At 52.9% G+C, this 13,576-nt stretch overlaps 1 protein-coding gene across 1 annotated transcript; it reads left to right on the top strand.

The window, feature by feature from the left end:
* Positions 1–795: 795 nt before the first annotated feature.
* Positions 796–8,860, top strand: DGCR6 (DiGeorge syndrome critical region gene 6). The gene is made up of 5 exons (XM_058851819.1): positions 796–978; positions 1,047–1,207; positions 1,845–1,945; positions 5,897–6,037; positions 8,098–8,860. The coding sequence occupies exons 1-5, from the start codon at positions 854–856 to the stop codon at positions 8,179–8,181; spliced, it is 612 nt and encodes a 203-aa protein (XP_058707802.1). The 5' UTR covers positions 796–853; the 3' UTR covers positions 8,182–8,860.
* The last annotated feature ends 4,716 nt before the right edge of the window (positions 8,861–13,576 follow it).

A 13,576-nucleotide genomic window follows, 5' to 3' on the forward strand; every position in this document is an offset into this window, starting at 1 on the left:
CCACTTCACAGGTTGGAATTACTTCACAGAGTGCAATCCCACCAGTGCTGGTGATGCACTACATTTTTGGCCGTGGTTGAAGTCACCCTGCCACCCACTTTTGACTCATCCACTCCAAAGCGGACAACTTACGTCTGAAATGCTCCTGATAAAGTCCTCATCAACCTAGATACAGATATCAATACAGATAAAGTATCTGTAGCTGCTTCCAAGCTGGAGCAGGGGGACACTCCGAGATTCCTCTCCGTGCATCCCATGGGATGAGCTGGGGTGGAGCCGACTGGAAATCTCCGGCCGGGGCCTGGGAGGGCGGGCGCGGGAGTTCCGGGGCTGCGGAAGCGGAGAGGAGCGGAGACGCGCGGAACGGCGGGCGGGAGCGGCGGGAAGGGGCGGGGCAATGGGGAAGGGGCGGGGAAACGGGCGGGACAACGGGGAAGGGACGAGGAATGGGCGTGGACATGGGCGGGAACTAAACAGTGGGCGTGGCCATGGGGAAGGGGCGGGACAGGGGGCGTGGCCATGGGCTAAACAGTGGGCGTGACCATGGAAAGGGGTGGGACAGAGGGCGTGGCCATAGGCGGGACAGGGAGCATGGCCATGGGGAAGGGGCTGGACAGGAGGCGTGGTCACGGGGAGGGGCGAGACCGGGATTGGCATTCTCTGGGGGCGGGGCTTGTGAACATCGGAGGGGCGGGGCTTGAGCGGGTCGGGGGCGGAGCGGGACGGGACGATGGAGACTCGCGGGAACGTGGGGCGGTTCCGCGCATGCGCAAATTGCGGCAGGAGGGCTCGGTCGCTCTGTCCTGCGCAGGCGCAGATCGCAAGTGGACGGTGAGGGAGCGGCGCGGGCGCCATGGCGCGGCCCGGCGGGTTGGAGGCAGCCGAGCAGCAGCAGCAGCAGCAGGTGCTGTCCCGGCAGCAGGAGCGGCACTATCGGCTGCTGGCCGAGTTGCAGGCCCTTGTCAAGGCGCTGCCCAGGTAAGCGGAGGCCGAGGAGGGCCAGGGGCCGCTGCCGGTGCCCACGCTGACCCTGTTTGTGCCCGCAGTGCCTGCCAGCAGCGCCTCTCGTACACGACGTTGTCCGAGCTGGCGCTGGCGCTACTGGACGGGACCGTGTTCGAGATCGTGCAAGGGCTGCTGGAGATCCAGCACCTCACCGAGAAGAACCTGTACAGCCAGCGGCGGCAGCTCCACAGCGAGCACCGCGGTACCGGGGCCACCGTGGGGGTAGTCCCGGGCCACTGCGGGGACCGGAGAGGGGAGCACTGGGGCGAGGGGCACAAGGGTGTCCGTCCTGGAGCACTGGAGGGGACAGAGGGGGTGGACAGCTCAGGAGAAATGGGGTAGCACTCCGGGGAAGTGATGAGGACCTCGGGGGGGGAGACGGGCCTGGGGCATCTCTGGGGTTGGGGGGGAGGTTCGGGGCGTTCTGGGGGTGGGACATTGTGGGGGCGGTAGGGCGACACCAGGGATACAGGTTCTGGGGGTGCTACTGCGGGGGAAGGGGGCGAGTTCTGTGGGGAATGGGGGACAGTGAGGGGGCAGGGAGTGACACTGAGGGGGTAGATTGTGAGACAGTGGAGGACACTGAGGGTGACACTAGGGGGCACTGAGGGACTGTGATGGGGACGCTGGGGGCCTGGGGGTGGCACTGAGAGGGACAGGTTGCGGGGGTTTGGAGGTGACACAGGAAAGTCAGGTTTGGGGGACCCTGGGGATGGGTTGTGGGGGCATATAGGGAATGACAGTGCAGGTTGTGGGGAGGCCACTGGGGGGAGGGCACTGATGGCACTTGAGGCACCTGGCAGCAGTGTGCCCTCCTGAGCCCCCCATGCCCATGGCAGGGCTGAAGCAGGAGCTGTTCCACCGGCACAAGGAGGCCCAGCAGTGCTGTAGGCCCCACAACCTGCCACTGCTTCGTGCAGCCCAGCAGCGTGAGATGGAGGTGAGGGGGCTGGGCTGGAGATGGAGCTGAGGGGGTGGGGGGTGCAGAGCTGTGTCCCTTCCCAGGGCTCTCACAGCCCCGTTGCTGCAGGAGCACTGCACCATCTCCAGAGGGTTTGGCTATTCCTGCCCTGCAGCCTCAGGGGACACCACTTGTCCTGGCTGGCCTTGCTGACATAGACATAGACGTAGGTTCCCCACCCCAATCCAGAGGCCTCCTGCTCTTGCTCTTTTTCCCCCTCACAGTAAGGACACAGGCTCTTGCCATCCCAGGTGTGTTCTGTGAATTGTGGAAGCTCAGGAGCTTGCTCCAAAGGCTGAAGCCTGTATAGGATAGGAAGCAAGTGATAGAAAACATGAAGAAAGCACCTGAGATCTGTCATGATATTGTAACAAGTCAAAAGTAGACAACACTTAAAGCAATCACATTTTACTGAGTACGACTGATAAGGAGGAAACACCTCGAGTTTATAATTATAGTAATAGTTTCTGAGAGCCTCCCAAGGCATTTCAAAAAGATTCAGTCCCAGAGGACTTTTCTGTCACCTCTTGGTGATAGAGGCAGTTTTGTAATGTAAGAAAATGGCGAGTAGCTGGTTATGTTAATCAGTGGAGTTGAAATGTCGGGGGAAGCTACTTTGGTCCACATTAGGTGAACAAGAACTGTTTCCTGCCTTGGCCCATGGCAAGCACCTTGTCAGTGCTTGCTGTTGTTGGATTCTTTAGTGTTTCCACATTCCTCATTTCCTGTCAAGGTGACTAAAGCCAGGCTGGACCTCTGGTACCTGTTCTTGTTACTTCTGTCTCTGAGTAACTTAGACTTGCAGCACTAATCTCTACTGCCTGTTTTAAATGCTTCCAGTATTTCATTAAATTGCCCAAATATGTCTCACTTCTCCTTGTCTTACATGTTGTGCAACTTCCTCCTACCCGCCCTCTGCCTTTCTTCTGCTTTCCTCTCCCAGGTGTTAATAGAGTCACTTCTTTCTGTCTTTGTCCTCTGATAATTCTGCTGTAGAGCACTTTGGGAACAGATTGATCATCTCTGTTACATCTGATATGTGTCTAATTGGAGCTGCCCTCTGTGGTCAAAGGTTTCCATGACCAGCTCCCATGAGATAGCTTGGGATTGGGCTCCCAGGACAGCTAATACAAGATGTTTTAGGTGTTGGGCTTCTCAGTGGAACCTATGGCATTTAGAAAAGCTTAACCCATCATGCAGGGTCCATGGCCACCAGGGCTGAAGCAAAACCTGTGTGCCTCAGATTTGTTTAAGATACGGCACTTTTTTCTAACCCAGAATTAGATGCCAACACTGAACAATGTGAGGCACTTAAATTTGGGTGTTTTTTTCAAGCCCAAAGAAAGTCAGTTCTCCACCACAGTAAGTGAAGGTGACAATGGCTCACTGAGGTGGGTGGGAAGAAGGAAAATCCAGGGAATGAAGGATTTTAATCTGTCTCCCACAAAGGGAGTGAACCCCTGGACTGAAGAAAATACGAGGACGGAGCTTGCTTAGATTTGTTCCTCAGCATCCATTGGTGAAGAAGCAGTCAAAGCAGTCATCACTCTGTCTTGCCTTCTCTTGGGGCTGGAGTTGTCTTGAGTTCCGTCCTGCTTATTGCCATGAGATCCTGCTGTGAATGTTTTCTCTGGAGCAACTTTTGTATGGTCACCTTCTAGTGGATCCAAGTTCTGCATCCTCAGTTGCAGGTGGTTCTGTGAAGGTTTCTCACTGAGACGTGCTAATTATGGGCTCTACACCCAGGAGAGGTTCCTGCCCCATGAGAGTGGTAACTGCTCTTTGTTAGGTCACACTTTTTGCAGAGAGCTATGGATACTCTTGCTGCAGACACACCTCAGCCCTTCCCCAGACTGTTCATGGCCAAGAGTTCTGTCACACAAATTCTGAATTTTCACCAGGAATTGTGGCAGGGTGTGGGCGTTCAGCTCCTCTCTAAGGCCTTTTTAACCACCAGCCACTGGTGTAGGAAATCCTGCGATTTGTGACTTCTGTTTTTCTGTGCAGTGGGGATGGTTTAACCACATGGATGTTTCCAGCTGAACATTTTCCTGTGTTCTCTGTTACAAAGAGAAAGCATTGCATGAATGAAATGTTGAAACTTGTGGCTTTTCACAGTCACAGAATAAGCTGAGTTGGAAGAAACCTACAAGGGCCATCTAGTCCCACTCCTGGCCCTGCACAGACACCCCAACAATCCCACCCTGGGCATCCCTGGCAGCGCTGTCCAAACACTCCTGGAGCTCTGGCAGCCTTGGGGATGTGCCCAGCACCCTCTGGGGGAAGAACCTTTCCCTGATATCCAGCCTAACCCTCCCTGACAGAACTTCATGTCATTCCCACAGGTGCTATCACTGATCATCACAGAGAACAGATAGTGTCTGCCCCTCCTCTTCCCCTTTCAAGGAAGTTGTAATTTCAGTGAGTCTCCCCTCAATCTCCTCTAGCTGAACAGACCAGGTGTCCTCAGCTGCTCTCATATAGTTTCCCCTCAAAGCCCATCACCATGTTTTTTGCCTTCCTTTGGATGCTCTCTAATGCTTTATTTATTTCTTACTTCTTGCAGAAGAAGCAGAGAATCTTGAAGTGGTTTGGGTTGGAAGGGACCTTCAAGTTCATCTAGTCCCACACCCTGCCATGGGTGGGGACACCTGCCACTATTCCAGGGCGCTCCAAGACATATCCAACCAGGCCTTGAACACTTACAGGGATGGGGCAGCCACAGCTGCCACAGTCAGTGTGTCACCATCCTCACATGGAAGATTTCCCTCTTAGCATCTAATCTAATCCTGCTGTCTCCATTTGAACTCTTCCCCCTTGTTGTGTCACTTTATTCCTCATCCCAAGTCCCTCTCCAGTTCTCTTGGAGCCCCTTTAGGCCCTGGAAGGGGGTCCAAGGTCACACAGAGGTTTCAGCCTTTGGAGCATCTCTGTGGCCTCCTCTGGAGTTGCTCTAGCAGCTCCATGCCCTTCCTGTGCTGGGCCCCCAGAGCTGGAGGCAGCTCTGCAGGTGGGGTCTCACCTCAGCCGAGGGGCAGAATCTCTAAGTAAGCTAAGCAGCTCACGCTGCTACCCACCCTACAAAAATGAGCCTGTCATTGTTTTTTGATGGGATTTGATGATTTGTGGTGCTCTCTGTGGCTTGCAAAGGAAGTCTGCTGCTCAGTGTAGCCTGGTAAGATTGTATCACCTCTGCACACACATGGAGCTCTTGACCTGATCTCTGCTCTGCCTGTCCCCTGCAATCCTGCTCTCTGCTTCCATTCCTGATTTCCAGCATGCCTTTGTCATCCACATATTTACTGGGCTTCATTTCTTTGGAGGCAACACAGAGACTCTGCTGAAGTTTGGGCAGATGTTGGTGAGGCAGGAGTGGCCATGTCCTGGTTGGAGCTATTCTGGTTAAGTCCTTCTTTCGTATTCTTCTCAGTCTGTCAAAAATAGAGCCCAGCATTCAGATCCTTTCACAAATAAATAGGATCTGTATTGGGTTTACAGCTCCAGTTACATATTAGTGTCCAGGGAGCCATCTTGATGAGCTTCAGTGGCCTAAGTTATTCCTCCAAGGCTTCCTTCAGCCTCACCTTAGAGGGGCACATGGTTCTTGGGCTGAGCTCAGCCATAGCTCAGGTAGTGACTCATCAAGGAAAGCAATTTGGACACTGATTGGTTCCTTATGGTCTTCCCTGGCCTCCAAACACTCAGAGAGTGGGCTGTTCCCATGACTTCCATGCATTTTCTTCAATGGCAGCTTTGCAGGTGAAGGTGTTAATACCTGGGGCTGTGCTGGTTGCCCACTGCTATCCTTGCACTCATCAGGAGAGATTCAGGGCCTGGTTGCTCTTGGGTTTCAGTAAAAGTCTTAGAGATGAGAAAAAGCTAGGAAGAAGGCAGATATTTCACTCTCCCATTGACTTCTATGTTTTCCAGGCTATGGAGCAACAGATCCGAGAGGAACAGCGAATGATGGATGAGAAGATAGTCTTGGAATTGGACCAAAAAGTAATTGACCAGCAGAACACCCTGGAGAAGGCTGGGGTGTCTGGCTTCTACATCACTACCAACCCCCAGGTTGGTGTTTGGGCATTGCAGGCGAGGTGTTTTGGCAAGTGCCTGGAGTGACAGAACAAGGGGGAATGGCGTCCCACTGCCAAAGGCAGGGTTAGGTGGGATACTGGGGAGAAATTCTTCTCTGGAAGGCTAATAAGGCACAGGTTACCCAGAGCAGCTGTGGCTGCCCCATCCCTGGAAGTGTCCAAAGCCAGGTTGGACAGGGCTTGGAGCAACTTGAGATAGTGGAAGGTATCTCTGCCCGTGGTAGGGGGTGGAAATGGATGGCCTTTAAAAATCCCTTCCAACCCAAACCATTCCATGATTGTTTGACAGTGCTCTTGGGTTAGTATCTTTAATTTTTAAAAAAATTTCACTGTAGATAAATTTGGGATGGGTGTGTCAGACCGAACAATCCGTCCTTTGCCTCCCAGCTGGTGGTTGGTGTGCACTGGACGGACCTTCTACTCAGTTCATAACAACAGAGCACAAACCCAGGTACCACTTGGCAGCATTCCCAACTTCCTGCAGTATTTTTTTCCATGTGTAGAATGGAAAAAACACTTTACCAACCGCTTGCAGTCCTGTGACTCAAACCGGTCTGAAAAGCACTAAAATAATTCATTTACTGCATTTATATTCAGCTTAGCTATAAAAACTGCCTTCAAGACTGTTTATTAGGCACTTTGTTCATTCTTGCATGTGACTTGCTGGAGCTGATGATCTCAGGCTGTGCTTAAAGAATTGTTCCCAGTTTCCCCAGGGCATTTGCTTTCAAAACATCTGAGGAGTCACCTGAGTTTGTCCACATTGTCTTTATGCCACTGCAGGAACAAAAAACCTCAAAATTCCCAAGTTCTTTTGTAAAGCCATACAAGTTTGCAGGGAACACAGAGACAGGCTGTTCTTAACTCTGTTTTTTCAGCTGATTAAATGTCACTTTGATAAAGACCTACTGCTGAGAAAAGACAGCTTAAATGAAGCTAAACAGGCATTTTCTAACACCCACTCACATGATTCCCAGTTGTGGAGCCTTGAACAAGCCTCTCATTTTTTCAGTGTTGTTATTCCCCAGCCCTATAATGCAGTGAGCCCATTCTCTCCCTCCTGCCCTGCCCTTTATGTTGTTTTTCTAAATCATAACACTTATTAGGGCTCCTTTTTGCTGGGCTTGTGTATGTTTGCCTTTAGGATAGGTGCCAAGCCCAACCTGGATCTTGGCTTGTACCTGTGAGTGCCACCAAGAAATGCCTGCTGGAATCTGTTCACGTGGCTCCCATCAGCTGATGTGTTTCCCCCCCAGTCTGTATGAAGTGCCTCCTTGTGCAGGGGATGTATTTTTACTGAAAATAGATTTAAATAAATAGATAAAATAGATTTTTATTTCCATAGCTCCAGGTCTGCAGGGCTGAGACACAGACCTATACACACAAATTATTGGCTCCACCATGTTGTCTCTGAGCTAGATGTAACTAAAGAACGAGCAGGTGGCAAAGGAACCATGAGCTAATGTTGATGTCTCCACTTGATTGTGGTCCTGGAGAAGGGAGTTTTCCCGGAATAGGTAATGAAATGCCTGCAGGGAATTTGATGCACCAGCACAGTCATGTGTTGCACTTGCCTTGGATCCCACTTAGAGGGTTCCCAAAGCAATCCCTCCTCTTCCTGCCCTTCTGTGCAGGGAAGGGTTCAGGGAGATGCTATGGGGAATATGGGGAGGGGCCTAGAGAACCTTGTCTGGGTCTGCTGCCCCTCCTCAGCCTGCAGAACCTGCCAGCCCTCATAGCCCCTAGCACATTTATCATGGTCAAGAAGAAACAGCCTCTCTAGGTCCTTAAGGAATCCTCAAGCACTGTGACAGCCATGGTTTGCAGCAGGTCTGGTAAGATGTCACTACTCCATGTTTTAGAGAAACACCTGAACAAGAAGAAGCATTTGTTTTCTAGCTGCCTGGTTGATGTTTTTTTTTTTTCCCCCATTCCCTAAGAACAAGAAGCTCTTGAGGAAGGGCCAGTCCTTACTTCTTTCTGCAGCAGGGAATGGGATCATCTACTTGCACAAACATCTTTCTGCCTTTGCAGGAGCTGACTCTACAGATGAATTTGTTGGAGCTGATTCGGAAGCTGCAGCAGAAGGAAGCTGAGGCTGAGAAGACTTTATCCTGAAACAGCAAATCTGCTGTTCACTTCCCAGAGTTTTTCCTCTGACTTTCCTCTAAACAGCAGACCGTCCATGCATTTGCTTTGTATTGTCAGAAAGAGGCTGCAGGAGTAGAAGAAATTGCTGAGGCACTTAGATTAGAGCTGGGGCAGGCAGAGCCCAGCACAGGGGATGGTTGGGAGCCTGGGGATAGCTCTCATCCTCAGAGCAGTGTCAGCTGCATCTGGCTCAGCTGTGAGCTGATGAAGCATGGTCACCTGCCAGAAACGTCCTGCAGTGATGCTGAGGCCATGGCTGAGCCAAGGCTGGGTTGAGCACTGAGGCAGCCCATGGAGCCCTGCTGTGTAAGGGTGACCCTGTGTTTAGATGATTTGTAACGGGGGAAAAACAATTCCAAGAATGCTTCTGTGTGTTGTTGAGGCAGAAACAACCTCTTAAACAGGCAGACCCTTCCCAGAGTCTCCTCCTCCTCCAGGCTAGTACCAGCATTATCTGTATTAGTTTATCTGTGTGCTGGCTGGCATTATCTGTATTAAAGAAGAATTTTATGCCTCAGCCCAGAGTTCCTGGACTGGTGTTTGCATTGTTCCTACTGACTCGGAAAGCAGAGCTTTTGCTTTGTTTTTTTAAACCAGTTTCCAAATTAAGAGAAATAAAACACTTCTGGGGCTGCAGCTTTCTGAATGCCAGTGGCTGTGTTTGTCCTGGCCTCAGTTGCTGAGTGTGGGGCTTTGTGGTGTGTTAGATGGAAGCTGGGAAGGAACCAGGAGTGTTTCTGAGATCTTTCAGGGTGTTGGAAGAACTTGTGGGGTGGCCTTATAGTGGGGGGAGCTGGTGCTGGAGGAAACAAATACATCAGACCTACAAGGACCAAGGACATTTTTGGAAATTCAGGGCTGAAGCCCCCTCCCATTTCCATCATGTGTGGGTGTTCCCTCCTCATGGGGATGATGCTGCTCTGGTTCAGCACCTGGAGACAAGACATATGCCTGTGTGGAATCGTCACCTCCTGGATGAAAGTCCCCATCTGGGAAGCAGACTGGTATGGGACCTGCACCACTGCAGGGTCCCCACAGAGCTCCTGGAACTGTGTTGCCTCTGGACCCTCAGGTCCAGTGTGGGAGCTCTGTGCTACACTGCTGAGTAATGGCAAGAGGCAAGGTTGCCAACATTCCCCTCTGGAGACACCTGCATCCTCCTGGAAGGACACAGGGTAGCTGCTGATGCAGACTGGGTGAAGTTAGCATCTGTGGCCAGGTTTGTTACCAGAGTGATTGGCAAGGAAATTGCTTCCCAAGATGAGGATAGGGAAGGCAGGGGGGTGAACAATGGGTTCTATGGCAGGAAAGGATGCCCATGTCCTGGGCATCACACTGCCTCCCAGAAGCTTCCCTTTCCTCTATACGAGCTCTCTGGAATGGCTAGAACAGCAGCAGAGTGAGGGTGTGGCTGTAGGAGCTGGGATTGAGGTTACTGCCTGTGGGTTCAGCCCCCTGCACTTACCTGTGGGGTGAGGAATGGAGTCCATCTTAGCCTAGAGCCCCCATGATCCAGGATTGCCACTACCTTTCCAAGAGAACCGGTGCCAGGGATCACTGGGGCTGTTCTGGCACTGCCATGACAACGGCAGCTCTCAGGCTTCCTTCTTCCACCATCTGTTTACAGATGGCTCTGCCAGGCAGCTGATCGGATCCAAGCTGAAATTTTCAATGCCTATGGTCAGGCTGGGTTTTAGAAAGGCCAAGGTGGAGAGCTGCAGGGGGTTAGATGTGGGTAGCTGGTGGGAAAGGTTATCCTAAGGGAGAAAAGCCCCTGGGATAGCTTGTGATGAGATCAGCAGGATTTCAGCAGAACACTTGCTTAGCCCCTGAAGTTGGACAGTACAATGTGGAGGATACTGATATTTTTCCAGGTGTCATTGTGTCACCAGAGAGTGACCCCATCCCACAGCGTTGCTGTGCCCCAGCCACTGCAGCTGTGGTACTGCTGGTAACACAGGGCAGACCTGGTGAGAGCCACCCAAGGGGGCTGGAAGTTCTGCTGGGCTTTGGCTGTCTCAGCTCCTTGGTTCAGTGACCTGTGCAGCTCCCAAACTCTCAACCAGTGTCCCAGGAACATGTGTTGGCTTTAGCTATCCACAGTGCCTGCCCAGAGCTCCATGTGTGCCAGAAGTGACATGGAAAGAGGATGCAACCCGAGGATCAAGTTCCCTGTTCAGGTGCAAGGTGACTAACGTGAGAGCTATGGCTCCATGCCAGCCCCATGTTTACCCAGGAGCTGGTGGAACACAAGTGATGATGGGTGGCAGGAAGAGACAGGTCATGTTTATTCCTTCCTTTTCCTATATTTTGGGCTGTTGAAGAGAAGAGCAAGGTCCCCTCCACATAAGGAGGTTGATCCAGTGTGGATAAAGGTGAATGTGTTCAGGTGGGAGCCCTCAAGTATTGTACTCACTGAGTGGGCTCTGAGTTGTGGGTGCAACTTGAGGGTGACATTTGGGGTGATGACTGGTGGGTCCATGAAAATGTCAGCCTAATTGCCCAGCAGCCATCAGAAAATCAGATGAGACATGAGAAGTGGATCAGAGAAGAAAATTAAAAATATGTTGCTGCTGTGAAGCACCTAAATGCAAATCCTATCTATGATACCTGGCTCTGACACCCAAAAAACCACTGAATTTCTCGTAACAGCATGGAGACAGCTGTTAAATAGAGAAACTGGGAATGTGAGTGTGTAAGTTAGATAGAGTTTTCTTAAAGTCACTGGGTGAGAAAGAGTTTTAAGTTTAAGCTATTTTAGAAAATAAGAGACAAGATGGAGGACTTAGGGTGTTGTTCCTTTCCTTCTTCCTTCTTCATCTTCTTCTAGGGGTTTTTGGGTAATAATAAGTGATTAGACAGAAGATGCCACAGTGCAGCACACAGGTGCCAGGTCATTGGGTCACTAAGAAAAATAACTTCCTTGGCATTTGTTAATTGGACAAATAGACATATCAAAGACCTTGAAGAGGTTCTTCATTAGCCACTTTGCACCTCTCTATCTTAGTGTATATAGCTCCTTGTAATCTGTATATATGTAATATAGATAAGAGAAGAATAAACAACCAAGTCCGAACATGAGAGACATCCTCTGTCTCATCACTCTCAGTCCTGGGGAAAAGAACCCAGTTACCAGTGTTACATCCCAACAAGGATGGAACAAGCTCTTCAAAGGCCCTGGGGACACCAGGGATCTGGAACACCTTCCAGCTGAGCTGGTCTCCTTTATCTTTGAGAAAGGGGGGGCAAGGTGGAGATAAGCCTATGAGTGACATGGAGAGGGACTTCACTCTCAAAATACAGGGGCAGTAGCATTGCAGGGCACCTGTAACAGGCAGGTTTGGGTTGGATGGGTGACTGCCTGGAAAACTCCTGCCCCAGGGGGCTAGAGAGGCAGAAGGTTTGTGGTGGCTCAAGAGGAGGTGAAGCACTTCTGGAAAAGAAACACCTTTTGACTTGGAGATGAATAGAGGTAATTCCCCTTCACTGCCCTGCAGAGCCAGTTGAAAGCACCACAGGCTTTTGCTTAGGTTTTGTGCTCCTGGCCATGCAGGAGGACTGTGAGCTGGAGGGGCCTGTTCAGGACTACCCCCTCCTGCAGCTTTCCCCACACCTCAGTTTCTCCATGACAAACACCTGAGCACAGAGGATGTGCCTGCCCTTCAGGCAGCAGCTCCAAAGCAGAGTAGAGGCAGACGAGCAGGGTCTCAGCCCTTTGCTCCATCCAGAACTGCATCCAGTGAATGGGATTTGGGATAACTGCTCCATCACAGAATCACAGAGTAGTTTGGATTAGAAGAGACCTTGGATTAGAAGCTCATGAGTAGGAACACCTTCCACTATCCCAGGTTGCTCCAAACTCTGTCCAGCCTGGCCTTGGACACTTCCAGGGATCCAGGGTCAACCACAGCTGCTTCTGGGCACCCTGTGCCACAGCCTCGCCACCCTCATAGCCAAGAATTCCTTCCCAATATCCCAGGTAACTGCCCTATGTCAGTGGGAAGCCATTCCCCCTTGTCACTCCAGGTCCTCATCCCACGTCCCTCTACAGCTGTCTTGGAACCCCTTTAGGCCTGGGAAGGGGCTCTAATGTCTTCCTGGAGCCTTCTTTTCTCCAGCCTGAACACCCTCAGCTCTTCAAGCCTGTCTCCAGAGCAGCCCAGGGCTCCAGCCTTTGGAATATCTCCATGACCACCCTGTCTCCCGTTTTCGTGCGGCTCCAGCCGCGCAAACACTCCCGAGGGGATGGTCCCGCGTCTGCCCCTCCGAGGGGCTGGAGGTGCAGCTCCGGTACCCCCCAACCTCTGCTCCCCGTTCCGGGGCGACAGCCTGGGGATAGGGCCGAGGGCTCGCCCGGCCCCCGCCCGGCCCCCGCCCGGCCCCCGCCCGGCCCCCGCCCGGCCCCCGCCCGGCCCCCGCCCGGCCCCCGCCCGGCCCCCGCCCGGCCCCCGCCCGGCCCCCGCCCTTCCGCCGAGCCCGGGGAGGCGGAGCCGGGCGGCGGCGACGGCGCAGAGCAGGTGAGGCCGGTGCCGGTGCGGGGCCCCGACCACCTTCACGGGTGAGCGACAACCCCTGGGAGCGGGAGCCGGGCTGGGACCGGCACTGTGGGGAGCGTCCTGGGGGAGCGCGGCCGGGATGGGGACTCGGCGCCGGCCGGAACTGGCATCGTGGCGGGGCTGAGCAGGGGAGAAACTATCGCCTCTACCCGCCCAGGATGAATCCGGAATCTCCACACACCCTTCTCGGTCCTCACCCTCATCCACCCCCGAAACTCCGGGGATGCTCCGTGTCCAGTGGGCACCGAGCTCCGCATCCTCCCAGCTGCGCCTGTTGCGTTTGTTGGGATTGGGGACCCCAGTACTGCCAACGCCTACAGTCGCGGGGACCTGGCTGTGCAGGGGTGGGAGTCTCAGCCAGCACGGATTGTGCATGTTGTCCTCATGAACCATCATCTTCCCTGTCCCTCTGCCATCTCCCAGGGCTTTCCAGGATCTGTTGGCCTCTGAGAGGTGGACCCTGGAGCAGGACTGCAGCAGTCCTCCGAGCAGGACATGTTGTTTATAGGTGTGGGGCCTCTGGAACAGGAAGGAGGGCAGCTGGGAGGGGAGAGTGTCCCCAGAGTCACGAATCACCCCACGGAGCAGCTGGGAAGCAGCACATGAAAGTCCCTAGCACTGTGTTCTCCCACTGTCACAGTGGCAGCTGCCAGCATGGCTGGTCCCTGGCACTGTCTGTTTTTTGATCTGGCTGGGGACTCCCATGGGAGCTGCTCTGGACTTCTGCTGCAGCCTCTGCATCATGCCTGAGCTTTCCCTGGGGAAGCAGCAGGATCCTGGGAGCACGGAGATGCTGCATGCCCCCA

The sequence above is a fragment of the Poecile atricapillus genome, chromosome 16 (assembly GCF_030490865.1).
Source record: "Poecile atricapillus isolate bPoeAtr1 chromosome 16, bPoeAtr1.hap1, whole genome shotgun sequence".
NCBI classification, from domain to species: Eukaryota; Metazoa; Chordata; class Aves; order Passeriformes; family Paridae; genus Poecile; species Poecile atricapillus.